Source organism: Anopheles funestus, chromosome 3RL, assembly GCF_943734845.2.
Source record: "Anopheles funestus chromosome 3RL, idAnoFuneDA-416_04, whole genome shotgun sequence".
Taxonomy (NCBI): Eukaryota; Metazoa; Arthropoda; class Insecta; order Diptera; family Culicidae; genus Anopheles; species Anopheles funestus.
Genome location: NC_064599.1, coordinates 70,315,099 through 70,333,154, shown reverse-complemented (window position 1 = coordinate 70,333,154; position 18,056 = coordinate 70,315,099). Strand labels below are relative to the sequence as shown.

At 41.1% G+C, this 18,056-nt stretch overlaps 1 protein-coding gene across 3 annotated transcripts in view; it reads left to right on the top strand.

Moving 5' to 3' along the window:
• The window catches only part of LOC125769815 (G1/S-specific cyclin-D2), a 127,994-nt gene extending 110,283 nt beyond the window's left edge, over positions 1 to 17,711 (top strand). For all 3 annotated transcript variants that reach the window (XM_049438693.1, XM_049438691.1, XM_049438692.1), the window contains exon 5: positions 12,748 to 17,711. In XM_049438693.1, coding sequence (XP_049294650.1) covers positions 12,748 to 13,124 — 377 coding nt within the window. In that variant the 3' untranslated portion in view covers positions 13,125 to 17,711. The remainder of the gene's footprint in view (positions 1 to 12,747) is intronic.
• The last annotated feature ends 345 nt before the right edge of the window (positions 17,712 to 18,056 follow it).

Sequence of the window (18,056 nt, the reverse complement as noted above, 5' to 3'; positions counted from 1 at the left end):
CCCGGCAGTTTCTTCAATTTGCCACCATCTGCCACGTAAGTTGTGCGATAATTCTTTCAAAAGGTGTATAGAGAGAGGGATGGTTGACTGTGACATTATTTGCAAGCGACATCGTTCGGCTGCCGGTTGTCGTCGTCATTCTACCCTCGGTGATCAACATTCATCAACCCCCAAAACGACGACATGTTTAGTATGCATTCCGCAAATATATGTGTATGCAAGTCAAGAGACAAGAGTTGTGTGGAGTCCGTGTCAAAATTGTAATATTTGTGCTTGTGTGCATGAAGGAAGAAGGATGCGAAGCAACTCTTCTCCAGTTGTCTGTTATCTTCAGCTGTGTGTGTCCCCTCCACTAAAGTCGTCTCCCAGGTCGTTGCTTTAGTTTGTTCACAACCGATGACGGGAATGTTGTAGCATTCCTTTCCACTGCTTGAAAACCAGAACTCTCGCTACGGCACAAATCTTCCCAGAAGCAGATCTGGTCTTACTCTTCGTGACGTACTCAGCAACCGGTTATCCGCCCGTTCCGTTTGACTAAATTTAGCAATTTTTGCAATTCATGCAATTACCGTTTGTGCGCTCTTGGATGATAATGATACTGTAGAATAATATTTACTGGAGGTGTAGCACAAAAGGTATCATTACACGATTAAACCCTGCTAAAGAAGGAGATCGATAGAGAGGTCAGTATCTTTGCAATATTCCGGTAAAGATCACTCCAAGATCACTTGGTGGAGAGTTCCACATTTTTTGAAGTAATGAATGAGATGGCCTCGAGTTACTGTCACCCGGTGGTTACTAGCAACATTGTAGTCTTCGATATATTTTGCAACCGTTCTTTAAAGGTTTCCCGAGGTTTGTGACACTATCGGGCGTTGTGTCTGCGACGGTTTGTTCCTTCCACTCCACTCCCCAAATATTCCATCTGTTATCGGTTCCGATCTTTATAGAGATCCAGTTTTTGTTGTTTAATTTCCCACCGTGATTTTCATTTCGGGGGGACATTCTTTAGTCTCTATGAAGAAAGAGGGTTGTTTTCTTGCGCACACACACACACACACACACTGTTTGCGGAAGGAAAAACTCGTTCCTCCTCCCATGTCTATCTCTCGCTTATCGGAGCTTCTGAACCTTCCCGGGACTCTCACTCGTCCTCAATAAAAAAAAAGGGACCACAAGAAGTAGGAACCACTTTCTTCTCGGAAACAAACGGGACCTTTACAAAGCCACAACGAAGGTATGTTTTCGTCTGTAAGCAACGGTTGCAAACGTCACACTCCTCTGTACAGGGAAGCGTCCGTCTGTCACCGACTATAAACCGGGAGAAATTTATCACCCTTTTTTTCCGGCACTACCACCTCGCCTTCTTACCTAACCACCCGAAACATCCCTTTGGGTCGGTGGGATACCGCATGATCAATAAATTAATTACTGCCACTTTTGTTACTGTGTGCAATCCCGAACTCGGGTGTAACGGCAATCCTTGTTTTGGGTAATAAAATTCCTTACCACTTACCCTTTTTTTTTAAACACAACCAGTCAACCAATACTCGATCTCGATGTGTGTACAACATTCCTGCAGGACACGGTGCATGGTTGCCCCGTAAGGGAATGTTTGAAAGATACCGGAATATAATATAGGTAGGTTTTCTTCAATTAATAAATCCTGGCCAACAGCAGGAAAAGACAATAAATCAAGGGTTCTTGTGTGGAAGTGTATCGTATCGTTAGAAATGTGATTCGGTTTTTTTTTCTTCAAAATGTTAACAGGAACATGGAACACACAAACTCTTCATTAGAAAGGAGAAAATTAATTAAAACGAACGAAAAAAGGGGAAATTTGCCACTCAATCATTTTTCCGTGTGGAAAAGAAATGTATTTTATTGACACAAAACCCCTACTTTTTATTTCTTTCGTCACACGCTGTGATCGCAAAAAAAACGTCTTTTCCAAGTCTCCTTGTCCTGAGGATTTGTCAAATTTTTTGTTCTAGAGGAATTTTTTGCACTAGCAAATTTCTTCCTGGTGTGTGTTAGCTATCGAATTTCCTTCGTTTTTCTCCCATTCGAAAGTTACATTTAGTGTCCTATGTCGTTTCGCTACTATAACCGAAAAAAGAATCTTTCTTCTCCTTTAATTCTAGAGTTCTTCCTCTAAGGGGTCCTTTCCCTTCAATGAATAGCAACCAAACAGCAAAAAAAACACATTTTCTCTACATAAATACAGCAACCCGAATGATAATGATAATCCAAATCAAAAGCAATTGCTCCCGAATTTCGGTTGCGCTCTCGACCGCGCCGGGCCACATATCGTTGACTCCGGTGGCAAAATTTTGGTTGGTGGCCGTTATTTTGAATCCTGCCCTTGTAACGATGTCTTAAGGACCAAAAAACTGACAATGGAGAAAATAAGCACAAGGGCAAAAAAATAATAAGGATCTTTCTTTTTATTATTTCTTTCCAATGTGTTTTTTTCCTTACTTGTTTATATCAAAAAAGAAAAAGGAAAGTGATCCCTTTTAGGCGTGCAGAAAAAAAATCCGAAAGATGAAGTTTAAATCACTCTTGAGAAGTTTTTCAATATCAAATAGATTACAGGAGAAATGTGTTTTTTTTCGTTCTCCTCACTTTACATGACATTGACGCATGGGGCGTTTTTTTTGTTTCTCTTTAAAGCTCTCGGCCTGTGTATGCATTGGAATTAAATATAAAAAAATAATCTTTTATAAAATATCACACCTGGCCAATTTCTCTTGTGCTTAGAAAATCGGTGTTGTTTGTAGAATGCAACAGCGAGGGGATCTATTTCGTTGGAAATTTTTTGTTTGCATCTTTACGCTGTGTGTAACACGCGCACGCAAATGAAAACATATTTTCTTAGGGGATGTATGTCGAGTGCAACGAGATCCTTCTTAATTATTTCCGATTTTTAAAAAAAATCACGTCTCGAATGGTGTGCGCCGAGGTCGTCTTGCCTCCTTTCCTTTTACTACGGACGTCTTCTGACGCCGCGCGCGCGCAGTGTTCGGGAGCTGCTGTTTGTTGGTTGCTGCTCCTTGGCATGCCATCGGATTACTTTTTTGTGTTTCTCACTCTTATTGGCACCATTTGCCAAGGATCGAATGACCAACCGCCCCGGGTGTTTATATTGCACAATGGGGCTAATTTTGTGCAGCTTGCATTTCAACACGCACATTTGTATGCGAATCCGGGGATCAATGAGGGGGAGGTAGGGAAAGGGAGTATGTTATTGTTGGTGCACCTTTTGTCTCTGTGGCTTGAACAAAAAAAAAAAAACACAACAAAACAAGCACATTGCCAAAGCGCACAGAAGGTCATTTTCTTATCCGCTCCTCTACAGACGGCTTCAGTGGCTTCTCATTTGTGAGCAATTACAATTACACAGTATCCCTTTAAATGGTTTCCCCCTCCGTTTCCTTCTCCCTTTCCATGCAACTCCCCCTCCCCATCATGTCTGGTGTGCCAATCGATTCCTAGTTAAATGCATTCATTTGGCACAACAACAATGCTTCGTCTCGGTTTCCGATCGATCGGAGAAAAAGAAGGCCCCTTAAAAGAAATGCCCGTAAGGAAAAACGTGCGGGCCCCCATTCGCGTGTCCTCCGGTGGTGCGCCTAGTGGTGTCCGCCTTGAAATAACATAAAACACACAGGAAAAGAGCACGTGCCTCTCTCAAACAGACATTTAAAAGCGAAACGAAGACATGTACCTGGAGGAGTGGGGTTCGTCGCTTGGAGTCTTTTTCGACGGGAAGCGCGCTTTCATCACTTCAGGACGCGCAGGCGCACAGGTTGTTGGACATCATGTACCCTTTCCACGTGCAGGTTCCGGTCTGTTGTGACACACGTTCCACCCAGGGGCAGGGTTTTCAATTTCGGTTGATATATGCACATAAATAATTAAAATAGACTGTACAAGCATTAAAAACATATCTGCCCTGGAGGAAGGCGGGTGTTTTTTTAAAATGCTGCTGGTGCTGTCCTCCCCTCCCTCCCAACCAGGCTACTGGCCTGGTTTTTTGGTCAAATAAAGACCCAACGTAGGAAAATTCCCTTTTCAGGCAGTGTCCCAGCAATGCTGTTGACCGTCATAGGTTTCCTTTTCGACTGCTTTCGTTGTTTTTCTTCACCATCCTTTTCCTTGACGGAGTGTCCATCATGCAGAGGTGAAAAAAGAATTGAAAGAAAAAAAATATGAAATGAGCCCTTTAAAAACTTGTTGTAATTCTCGATAATGTTTCTCTCTACTTTTGTCGAACGCTAAATTATCTTGCCGATTAGGTAAATGGTTTTTTTTTTCCTAATATTGCATCTTTTTCGAAGAGAATCTTTTTGAAAGATCTATTTTCTTAGGAACGTTTGTGTATCGGACACCCAGTCCTTCCCAAAGTTTCGAGCGGTTCCCATTCATTTCAGCTTTTCGTGCTGCCTCAAGTGTGTGTGGGATGTCGCTGCTGGACAAAGCGAGAATTTGAACCTTTTTTGGCATCTTCATCTTGTTACGTGTTTTGGTTGCAGTGTGCATAATACTCTACACGACCTTAGTTTTGGTTACGTCTCGGGAGATTTCCTGGAAGGAAAAGGATGCTTTTCTCGATTCCTTGCCGGTGCTGCTTTCTACACATGAAAACATGATTTCAGTCTGCAAACGAAACAAAAAGAAACGATAAACGGACACGCCACGTCTTGATGCTTTCCCATGGTCTAAACGTTGGAACTCAGTCTGCTTTCTTTTTCAAGAAACTTGCACAATTCGATTGAACCGCCATGTGTAACGGTTTGGCCCTAATTTGAATTTTTCTCTACCGTTAAGAGGTATTACAGTTTATTTCCCTTGACACTATGCTAATCTAATGTGTGCGTAATGGGGTTTGCGATTTAACGCACAACCAGGGTCACCAGGGCTAATCAATACATCTCGTCAACAGGCTCCTTCTTTGCTTTACCTCCGGGGAGTTAAAAACTGTCATGCCCCTACTCAAAAGCATCGACGATACGCCGTCATATATAGAGTTTTACGATAGGCAAATGCTTTTCCGCATAACCCTTTTTTGTTGGTTCTTAGTTCGCATCGATCAACCCTTTTTATACAGACATTGGCAAACCACTTCGGAAACGTGTCGAATTGGCCCGGGGGCCAATATTTACAAATATTATAATTTTAACGCTGCTAATCGAACCCCGGCAGCAGTAACCCCTCGGAGACGACGACCATTTGTGTGGATGATGGTGGAATATGTAGATGTAGATTTATTACGATCACCAATCGCCGATCTCTGCTTGTTGTATACCCCTTGTTTTTGCTTCTCTCTACAAAAATCGTACTACCTGTTTTGGGATATTTGTCGGATGGATCAATCAACTCTTGTAGTGAGACCCCTTCTATCGCTTCTCCTAAAAAGTAGACCCAAAAAGACCTCCTCTAAAGCTGCTCATTACATCTTGGAAAGACCTGGGCCGATGGTGACCGATGATCGAGATCACACTACACGTCGCAGTCTAACAGCGAGAGAGCAATAGACGACGCCGTTAACCTTCAAAGAAGACAGGCTCTCGGACAGACATACGGGGACGACGGATCGCTCATGTAAAAGACCTCCAAACGGTGTTGCGCTAAATTTTTTGAAGTAACCTTGGGTTTTAACCGGTAATTCGGTTTCTTCTCTCACGCATTACTAAAGTCTGTGTGTGTGTTTTTTTTGTGCAAAAAAGGGGTTAAAATAGATTTATGGCGGTCTGTGAATGAAGGTGGTCCATCTCACGTTTTTTGCTGTCTCTCTTTCTCTACATTTGGTGTTTATGTTTTAGAAGGACCTCGACGATTCTTGAAATTATAAAAGCGGTATTTCGCTACACCGTCCTTTGATCATATGTATATATACCTTGGTGAGAAAAGGAAATACTGTTTCTCTCTCTCCTTCGGTTGCCGACCATATCTCTCTTTTCGTGATGCAAATTATATATATGTAATACGTGCGCAAACCTTTTTGCGTGTTGGCGAACAAAAAAAACCCCGACAGACAGTTAGGAAGAGGAATCACTCTGGTTTCTCTGGCGTTTCTTTAAAAAGCTCCGCTGGAATGAAACGAGAGAACGAACTGAATCCTTTTTTTCGTTCGTTGTCTTGAGCATCTTCTCATATATGTTCGAGTCCACCATGAAAGGAGAAGGAGAAGAAAAAGGATCCGACAAAGCAGAAGGGAAGGGGAAAAACTTGAAATTTCTGCAACCAAGACAGTTAAAGGTTTGCTGTCGCTTTTCTTTCGGCGTTTGAATCCCGATGGAGGAAACCGTTGGTTTCGTTGAATATTCCGAAGGTAAAGAAAAGAACTCCGTTGCTGCGAATGAGTCTCTCTCTCATGTTCTCTTTATATTTTCTTCCTTCTTCGCTTTTCCAAACAATTTCAACGCAAAAGACAGGAAACGCATCGAATCAGTGCAATTCGAAACGGTTCCCGTTTCGAAAAATTTCGGAAACACCTTTTCGTACTTTCGATCTCCTCTTCTCTTCCGGAGGCACAGTTGTTCAATGCTGAATGCTGTTTTGATAAATTTGATTCTTGCAGCAAAAATTATAATGCCTGCTACACTTACCCTCTCTAGCGTACCCATTCGATTGGGAGGTTAAGATTATTATCCATTCCATTTCTTAAATTTTTTTTTGTTTGAAGAAATTGTGTTGCCTTGCGTTTTGCCGATCGAAACAAAAATCGATAAAATAAAATGCGTGCAAAAAAAACCCCGATGGGTGTACAATATGTGTGTTTATATTGCACAATCGTGATAATTTATATTGCACGATCATAATCGCCATTCAGCGATGGTGGCAAGAGGGCATGCAGCAATGAACCAGTACGCCTTAAGAAATAATTTCCTAATGAAATAACCACCCAGAAAGCTCTCCAGCGTGTATGTTCGTTTACATTTTTAAATGTATTGCAAAATTGGTGCAGAGTTCGTTTGATGTGTATTATTACGCTGGGTTTCCGTTTGCTTTACACTCCTTCGAAGGGGACTTCCTTTTCGTTTTGCCATGCAATGCAAGAACTTCAATTTCTAAGGAATAATACACGATCGTTTCTTCCGTTTTTGTTAATTTCCGATTGCTGCAAGCGCTTTCAACTTTCAGAGCAGATGGTTTTGCTGACGTTTCGTTTGCAAGTTCAAATTAAATAAATATGCCATCTTGCGCACACGATTGCTGCGCGTCTAACGACATCTCCGAAGGGGGGGTTTTTCGATGAATGCAAAGAAATAAATAATAATCGTAATCAAAACGTACCGCCATTACAACACCGCCACGTTTTCGGGGGTGAAAAACACCTTTGCTACGTTCTTTCGTCTGGCTACGTGCAATTGTTTGTTCGTACCTTTGATAAGGACCCGTCCAGGTGAATCTGACGTAAGGAGTTCTGGCTAGTGAAAAAGAGAGAGAGTTGATCGTCCTTTTTTCTTCACTATAACAAATGTGACCAGAAAAGAAAAAGGATCACACACACACACCCGGGGACACGCAACCGACCGTGTAGGGGTTGTGCATCTTCAGGTCCAGAACACCTTTTTCTTAAGGCGACATCCCTCGTTTCCGCGTGCAATAGCGCGCATCACCTTCGCCTGTTGTAGACATTTGTCGTCCTGCGCGATTTGAAATTGTGTAGCGATCGTTGATTACATATTGCTTCGGTACAAACCCAACACCTGGTGGGTTAGAAGAAGAGGACACGTTACACGTTACCCCTCTGCTGCTCATAGGAGGGTGGAGAAATAAAGAAGAACTTCGCTTGCACGCACAACACACGACATTTGTGTCCACCCCACCCGTCTTACGATGGTCGGCTTCTTGCGTTTGCAGTGTGTGTCACTGTCATCTGTTACACCCCGGTTACAGGCAGGCCATCTGTGTTGTTGTGTGGTACCCCTCTTATGAATGTGATCACATCGTTTTGATCAAATCGTTATGATAACCGTTTTTTCCTGTGTAACTCTCTCTCTTACCATCTTAACGCATCGCTTTGTGCTGTAATGTTACTTCCGTTGTTGAACGCTTTTATGCAGGAGCAAAAAAAGGAGCCTAGAAGCTTTTAAACGTAAAAGAAAGAAGGGGAGTGACATTTTCTTCCGGTGAAGGTAATGATTACCTTTTTTTTATTTTAACCCTCCTCAGGATATCTTCCTTTGCTCTACATATATGTTTGCAACATATGAGTTACTATCAACACAATTCTCCCTCTGTCTTTACTAATGATGGCGCTGGGTCCTAGTGACATTAATTTCATTGCATTTTATTTTAACTTTTTGGTTTAAGTGGCAATTTAAAATGGAGCATAATTACTTCTGGGTGGGAGGAAATTATTTATTTTTAAGGCGATATTGTTCAATTAGCATCCAAAATTCCTTCTTTCTCTTGTGCCTGAAAAACCTGGATCTAACTTAAGAAAAACCCCGGGTCAGGATGAGATTTCGTCCCCGGTTGTGTCGCATTAAAACTCGTCGCCATTACCTCTGGACCACCGATGCCCACCTCCGCAGTGGAACGTTATATCCCCTTCAGTATAGAAGAGTAGACTTGAAACACATTTTATTAGTCCAAAATAAGTGGACCCACTCGGTTTGATGGTTATTTTTTCGTCCTCAAATTATGGTTTGCCGAACTGGGTCTCTCTTTTCGTTTTATGATGAAAAGGCGCCAAAGAAATGCTCCCCGATGACGCCCGGGCATTGGCAAATTATGCACAAACTTTGACTGCACGCCTGCTTAAAGCGCTGCAAACAACCCTTTGCTTAATGAACTTTTTGGGCCCGGGCGACACATGCCCCTAGGGAAGCCAATTTGTAGTGCCTCCCAAAAATGCATCCCCAAACGATCGTGCCCGGGGGGGAGAAAATTTAGAACAACTCAAAAGCTTTTTTGTTGTGCTCCTTAACTTGCCTTTTGTTCGCATTTAAGATAATGGCACCGTAAAGGAGGCGCTTTTACAATTTTTAGTTGGATTTCCTCTTCCGTTCCGGGCTGATCCCTTCCCCCTTTCTCTCTTTCCTTCTCGTGCCCTAAAGCACTCTTTCGCGGCCATGTGCGCGTGTAGAAGGTGCAATCGGCTATAGCTAATCGAGCATAAGGAAAAATATATCCATAAATGAAGGCAGGTGGTAGATTTCTCTGGTTGTGCAACGGAACAACACACGCATTGGGCAGGTGAACGAGATGATTGAGCATTTTTTGTTGTTGTGCTCCGTGCGTCTTTTTATCGTGCTTTTTTTTAAAGGATACTCAGCAGCAACAGCAGCCGCCACTACCAACCCGCTTGATCGGTTGCAATGTGACCACACGAGGGTGCTGTTGTAGATGCAAGTGACCCAACAACAATAAGAAAAAATATATGCCAAAACAAAACGGAAAAACACTTAAATTACGCCTAGAGAGAGAGAAGAAAAAAAGGGAAGCGAAGAGAGATGTGTTATGATGATGACGACGACGCTGGGGCGACAGGTGCCTTGCGTGTGAGTGATGATGAAGGAAGAACAGACGGAATAAAACAAAAAATCGAAAACGCTGGACAAGACGATTCGTTATTTAAAAAATATGTTTCCTCTTCGTATGAATCGTGTGTTTGTTTGGCGTTCATCTCCTTAGCGCCCGGATCCTTTCGGGGGATCACGAAGATCCTTGATCGCGTTTTCGAACCATACGCAAGGTGCAACCTGCTTTTTCTTTCTTCAACATGCCTGGCCGCATGGAGTATTATTTTTCTTCATTCTTCTCGCCGAAGATTTTGATCGCTTGCGCTTGCCACGCTACAGGATGTGTGTGTGTGTGTGTGTGTGTGTATTATTGCAGAAGACTTTGTTTGTAAACAAAAACGTAGCAGCAGTTGCGAAAAAGCCTCGGTTCGGAGTTGCTCTTCATCTTTAATACGCACCGGGCTGCGCCAATTTGTTGTGCAGCAAGAAGAAACGGAATCGCAAACAAAGACCCGCATACAAACGGGCGTTGGACATTTAAACGCGAAAACGGCATGCTGTATACAAAAACACCTGGCGCGAAAAGAAAAGCGAGGTCACCATTATGCATCTTTGTTTTTTTTTTTTGATCGGATGAATCTATCCCAATTTATTTTGCACCTTTTTTAAAGGGACAGCTGTTTCGGTATTGTTTCGAAGCTGTATGCCTCTGTGTGTCTGTTATTATCAAAATAAAATAAAAAAAGAAATAGACCGGATATCTCCCGATTACTTTTGCAATGGGAGTCTGGCGTTGGGGACGGAGGGGTGGGGATGGTTGCAACCCCCCCATTTCATGTTATCATCGTACTCTGCTACAAGCGCATTCCTGCACTCTGAATACCGGATAAGATAGAGCCGAGTGGACAAGTTCTCCACCACAATGCAATGCAACAAATCTATTTTGACGAAATCGTTGAAGAATTTTTTTTGCAACAAAAAAAAAACCACCACCCCCTCTTACAGGGTGGGACACAAAAGGGGGCTGAGGAGCTCAAGCTTTGCAGCATATTTGGGGCGGGTGCATCGATGGGGCACGATGTGACGATGGCGTAATTAGACTCAGCTTTTTCTCTTCTCCATTTTTTTGTAGTGCTGTGTTCTGCCGCCTACGTAATCCGATACACTTCCGCTGTTGGGCAAGCAAAAGAGTTGTTGCGCCGCGCGCACATTGACCGAGGGCAGGCGCATATGTGGAAATATCATGTGTATATTAACATTCCTTTCGGCGCTGATGACTGTTGAAAAGAATATGCAATTTCAAGTTTTATAGGTACCGTTTCGTGCGTTGTAAAAAAAATTCCCTTCCCCAAGGGAAGTTGTATCTTCTTCTTTTTTTTTGTTTAAATTATCCTCCGCGCGCAACGCAGGACAAAACAATACTGTGCGCATTCCTTTGTTGGTGCGCCCGGCGAATGGGGCGCAATGTAATTTAACTGCAGCTTAGCTTTTGCAGAAGAATTTTATTGGGTGTTGATTTTCCAGTTTTTGTTTCGGGTTTCTTCTCGCTCTGTTTCGTCATCCTTATAAGAGCCAGCAAAACCAAACAACAACGCAATGGTTACACGAAGATTGGGAAAAGTTTCAGGATTTTTGAAAAAAATGTGTTCAATAATAAAAAAAACAGCTAGAAATCATAAAATCCTCCAAAAGAAAAGATATGTTGTGCCGCAATTAGCTCTCTCTCTCTCTCTCTCTCTCTCTCTCTCTGTGAGATGGCAAATTGGGTAAGATTGTAAATACCGCCACACAAAATAAAGGATTTTGTTGCCTTTTTATTTACTACCATCAGTTCCTTTTTTGTGGGTATTGTATAAAACTTTAACGGACTGTAACTAATAGTTGCTAAAAAGGGAGAACAAAAAATGAGCAAAGATGTTTAATTTCGCGTTGCAAAGCTTACCGACTCGGCCAGGATCAAACGTGGAAACACTATAAACAACGTAAAGGGAAACAGAATCACTACAATCCTTTTTGGCGTGGCCATAGTGACCCCGAGAGATTTTATGAACTGCTTTCGTCTGTTGCGTTAAGGATTTTCTCGTCGTTATTGTATCGTTTTACGATCAAGCATTTTTGTATGGTGCAATCCCCGGGAATGATCGTCATAAGAAAAAAAAACACAATAAATGTGTGTGTGTGTATTTGTGCGGTTCGTTTAGATTGATTATTTATTTACCCCATTTAATTATGGTTTCGCAATTGCTGCGCATGATTTAGTGTGTTGCGCTAGAATATTGCCCAAAAAAGGGGTTTATCTTTATAAAAAAACGTTTGGAAATGCCACTTTAAGAAGTTTATTTTCAGTTTACTGTTTATACTGGCAGGTTGTGTGTTTAAAATTGCGTACGCAGTAAGGGGTTTTCCCTTTTTCTTTTTATTGAGGCTCTACTCCAAACTATTTCACCGGAAATTCCACCGACACGCACATATGGTTTTGGGACAAACACACCAAAAAAGATGCTAGAGCAAATACAGAGAAAAATAAACCCTCGTTGTTGAGTTGATGGTTGTGTGCAGTAATGTTTCGCAGGCTGTAGAATTTATCCAACAACAAAAAAATACTCCATTCCAGCCTCTTTCTCTATTTATTGTCCTTCGGAAATATCCTTCTTAAGGATGTGTACGTACGGGGATTTTTTGTTTACTACTACCAGCTTCGTTGCGAAAGCCGCTGCAAAGAAGCAAGTAATTCGAGCAGAAAAATAAACTCCCAATAGCAGCAAAACCCGAAGGAACAAACGAAATGAAATGGAAGAAAAACATCCACTTTTCACTTTATTTTTTGCTTGTCCTTCTTGGTGTTTTTGCATCCTTTTTGGGTGGTTTAAGATAGATGATATACAGAAACTGAGATGTTCACGGATGCAGCAAGCCAAAGATATGAACGCGCTTTTGGAAAGAAGATGATTCTTGTACAAGCTTTTTGTAATAGCAATCTTCTTGTTCCTTGTCTCAAGGTTTTGCCATTGAAAAGTTTTAAAAGTTTTGCTTTCACTCCTTACCTGCGCTGCGCAAAGAGGTTGATTGTATCGTTTGACCCACTGGCAAAATCTTACCATTCAATATGTGCTTCTCAAAAGTTTCCAGTGTATGCGTGTGTGTCCTCCCTGTTTACCTTTACCTGCTTATTGTACCCCGTACCATTTGCCTTCACCCAACAAAACTGGTCGCAATTGTGAATTGGTTTTTATCTAACCGAAGATTCTATCTGTTCTTCTCTTCGCAGAAACCATCTTCATGCAGGTGGAACCATCGTTGCTGGCCGTATCCTGTATTGCGTCGGCCACACGCGGTCTGAACGTATCGACCAAGCTCGCGGTTGGGTACGACCTCTGCCGGCTAACGATGCACGCGCTGGAGAAGATCGATTTGATTGTGAAAATCATCGAAGACATTGTGGCGCGCGAAATCGCCGATAAGCAGATCCAGCAGCAACAGGTCGCCCAACAGCAGGCACAACTGGCTGCGGCCGGTAGCAGCTGTAAGGAGCAGTATCAGCAGGCTCCCCAGAGGTTGGCCAACAACGCGACCAACAGTACGACGGTACCGCCCCAGCAACAGCAACCGGAAACACCGACGGACGTACAGTACATTTATTTCTAATATGGAGCATACCCCTCGTCTAGAGAGAGCCTACCCGTGCTTGTGTGCGCCTTGTTGTTGATTGTGTATGCAAACATATGCGCCGTGTCTGCATGCAAACCTCGTAATAAGCAACTCTTCAAAATCTGGCAACCAAACTGTTCAATCATACGATCCTCTTGGAGCAGCAAGCAGCAGCTGCTTCTTCGCCTCACGAGAACTACTGTCGTCTTCATCGTTCGTGGTGGAATTAGTATAACTTATATCGGGCCCGGGCCATAACACCTTCTCAACCTCTCTGGGGTAACAACCCATTCAATGAAGGTGCCGCAGAGATCGTTTTTTTTAGATTGATAGTCGCAGCAAGAGCGATATTGAGAGACAGAGCGAGCGAGAGATGTTGACCAAAAATATCGAAGGATTTAGCAAACATGGAAAACAAACAGAAGGGAAGGAAAATATTAAAACGCACAGCGCATAGTTTTATACGCTCGGCCTGGAATACGGTGACCTTTCCCGAAGCACTGGGTAGGAGTAGTAGGAGAGAGGGAGTGTATTTGTAGATGTTTTATTTGTAAATATTAGTATAACTAGTTTAGATTTTTTCACCCATTTCCCTTCATCCCCATTCCCCGTTCCTTCTACGAATTTCTATCAATTGCCCTAGTTTTTTTCTTCTTTATTTTCTTATGCTATTTTTAATCAATTCTCATTGATACGAAGTTACAAGAATTCTTATTTTTGCGTTCTATTTTTTGCTATGTTCGATTCTATGAAACTGTTGAAAATTTAAAAGAAAAAAGAAAGACAGAGCAAAAACAACAACAGTGTGCCCATATTTGAAATTTTCACAACATTTTTCGTTACTATGTACATGAATCGAAACTATTTTATTATCGTTTTTTTTTTACATATATAACATCTCCGCGTGTCGAGCACTCACGAGCGCGCGCGCGCTCGTGATATCGCGATAACAGCGCGACAATGTACAAAAGATATGCTTGTTTACCCAAGACCTAGAGAGCAAAAGAGAGAGAGAGAGAGAAATGAGACAGTATAGAGAAAAAAGAAGAAGCAAGAGAAAGTAAATACGCGTATAAATGTCGCGATCGTGTCTCTCTGTGTGGCTGCGCCAACCCAATAGCACACAAACGCACGCGCAAGGCCGGATAGCATTTAAAGGGATGGTTGAAGAAGAATGTGCGCTCCACCGCAGTGAGTGTAATAGGCCAAAAAGCGCAAAGAAGAAATGTGCGCGCCACCCCAAAAAGATAAGAAAACTACACATAACGGGACGTTTGAGGGAATGAAGGTGCACCCCAACCCCAACCCCCCCGATACTTGCATTTCGGTAGTCGGGTCCGATAGGAAGTTGGCACTGTTTTTCTTTATCTGGAAGTGTTGGTGTTTTTTTTGTATTTTCTAAGAAAAAACAGAAGGTGTTGCGGATATCCGTGACGACGAGTCCCGCGGTAGGTCACCACTCGATATAACAACCCTGAGGGGGGAGGGAGGAGCGCCCCCTTTTTTCCGTGCCGTTGGCTACTCCGTGCGTTTAGTTGTCGATTTGTAAATAATAGGGCCCTATGTGTATGCGACAAGAAAACACTGTGGCGCGCAGCACAGGAAAGAGGAGGGAAGGTGTTGTCGAGGGTGGATCAGGCGGGGTGGATTTCATCAATGAACTAGTTCTAGCTAAAGATCAGGCACGTAACAACACGAGTTGCTTGTATTATTTACGAAATCATCAAGAAAAGATACCTTTTCTCGTACTCTTTTTGATTCAGTTTCAGTTTTTTATATCTTTGAATCTGTTACGTTTCTTCTGCCATTTTATATTACTTGTTCTTTTTTCCTTTCATTTAATACTTCCGGTTTTTTTAATTGTATATTTACTACAATCCCAACATCTTTTTTATAACAAGTATCAACTGTTTTGGTAAGGCCGCAGAAGAAAGATGATAAAGTTACGTTTGAATACGAATATTTTTTTGTAGGTTTATAAAGAAAATTAACAAAAAAAAGGAAAAAGCGTGAGACATATAAAGTACGGATAAAGTGAGACAAAAAAAAACATACAAAAACAAAACGGAAACCAGATACGCTTTTGATGATAAGTAGTAAAAAAAATGGTGCGTCACGATGCGCGTTAAATTCTACACAGTAGTAAGTAGTAGGTCCTAGAAGAAAGTGTCCGATCTGTATATCTCAACTGCTTTCAACACCCAATCACACACACACACAGAGACACATATATGCTGACACGGTTAGTATATTCAGAAACAGTTCAGAAGTTTTTGACAGGTTTAAGTAAAAGACTCCCATACAAAGACGTACCTTATCTCGGTACCTTTTATACCGCTTTTCACTAGTTTGGTCGCATCACTCTGATATCCCATCGCGTACGAAGTACAACGAACTACAGGTGTAGGAAAAGGAAAGTGTAGAAGGTGCATCGAATGCAGTAGACACACATGCGTAAGGGTAGTGTTCCAGTTAATTTTCTTCCTTTGGGGATCGTACGTTGGGTGGGGGAGTTGCATTTGTGTGACACGATAAGCATAGATGATTGCGCACAGTTGCACACACACTCGATTACATGAATCTATTTCACCCTTTTTGTACGATTCATTTTTATTTTCTTTTGAATTGGAAACATTTCTTTACATCTTACATTTTTATTGCATTTTTTTGTTTCTTTTATTGTTTTTTTTTTTACTTGGATTTACTGAAGGAGGAAAACGTTCTGTAAACATGCTTACGATCAATACATTTATTTATTTACACAACACAATCTTGAAGATTACAAAACAACGAGCAACGAAAAAAAAACAAAATAAACGTAAAACAAAACTTAAACTGAGCTGCAAAATAGGGAAAAACAAACGGAAACTTACTGCAAACAACAAAAACTAGCAATAGAAAGCATCCATACGAATGAAACGATGGAAAATGACTGGCTAACATAGAAAACGAAAGACTACTAAATAGACTAGTGAACATCAAAAAAGGTATATCAACACACAACACACACAACGATGCAACTGTTTGCTGCGTGGCAGAGATGTTAGATGTAGGAGACTTAGTAAGGACGATTAATTGTACATCTGCTAAGGTAGTAGCGTTATGTTAGAGTTTATATTTTTTTAAATTGCCAAAGAAGTAGTAAGCTAGCATATGTAGGATCGGAAAGCATCAAAGGGGACGAAGAACAACGAAAAGAGCGAAAAGAACCTAGTTTTGTAGTGTATAAGTGAGAGGAAAGGGAAATCATGTTATAGTAAGACCCCCCCTTATACTATTTAGGATAAAGTGTGAAAGGGAGAGAGAAGTACAGTTAACGGTAGTGAGAAAGCCTACACTTCAACTTATACTAGCAACTACAACCACACAAAACAACACCCCCTACGTAGCTAAGCATGGATAATGATCAGGAACATCAACACCGTTAAACGATCGAGCGAGGCCATTACACAACATAATACAATTACTTAAAACAACAGCAACAAGAAAAGAAACATTTAACACATACACACATCCCTAGGTTTTAAGTTGAAAATGTTTTTCTTTCCGAGTTTAGGTGAAAAAATAATTAAAAAACACACACAGACACGCGACGACAAACACCAGTTATATCAGTAATCACTAAGACGAGCTATCATTTGTAAATTTTTGTGTGTTGGTTGATAGGGAAGTAAGATTAATTTGTCTAATGTAAGGATGGTACGGTTGCTACTACAACGCAAGCAGATATATTTTCATTTTTACGTTAATACAATTATTGTTCCAGCTTGTCGTAACCATTTTTAGCCGTGTAATAGGCCCTCCATTAGCATTGTTTCGTGTGCGATTCATCTCGCGCACAGAGCAAAAGATGCACGAGACTTATTTTTTAGGGCAGAACGATCTCATTACTTGATAGGATTAAGAGAGAAAAAAAACAACATACAACACTACATGATAGAACTGAAGGGAGAGAGATAGAAATAGGGAGAAGTCGAAAGTAGAAAAGGAAAATAGGAAGGATATTGTTGAACGTCGTCTACTCCGGGAAGGGAGGTGTACATACAACAGCAGTAATAGTTATAAATAATAGATAGTTCATAGGAATATTTGTAACGGAAAGCATTCTTAGCAGTTGCGTAGAGTATAGGACTTAAGGATAAGAAAATATTCCTACTACCACGAAGTAGAAGATTTAAAGTGGTACTAAAAGCGCACCATTAACCTACTTAAAAGCGAGGGCGTAAACAGTTTTACTTTCTTCAATGGGAAACAATTTGTTTGTTTTAGTAACAGCGGAAGTTTTTCTTACATTTCGTTTTGGTAATTGATCTGTTAAGGGGTTTTTCGTATTCTCTTATTTTCTTTACTGTTTTGTTTCTTTTGACAAAAAATTTTCAATTTTTTTTGTTAATCTAGTCTTAAATAAGAGAATTTATATTAATTTATATGATCATATAAACGAAAAAAAAACCAAAACCAAATTGTCAACAACATTATAACATACAAGGTGTAACAGAGGAATGGAAGACAAGCGCAAGACAATTGAGGAACAGAGTAAGAGACTAAAGTTTGAAATTGTTTAGGGTTGCCTCATTTTTTTTTCAAGACAGTTTCAAAAACAAAATTACAAATTTTTATTTCATCAATGAGCAAGAAGGAGGGAGAGAGAGAGACACTTAATAAGTACACTATTGTTTCTGACAGATAATGTTCTCTTGATTAGGGAGAAATACTAACAAGAGGAATTTTACATAAACTAGTAGACGAAAAGGCGCATTTACTACTTTTTTGGTCACAAACACAAGATTTCTGCCTCTTGGTGTGTGTGTGCCCGCGTATTTTGTTTCCCACAGGGTTAGGTTTATAATAAAACAAGAAACGGATGTACGAATAAAAGAAAATGATTGAATTCCTACATGAAATAGACTCGCGTCATGATGTCAGTTA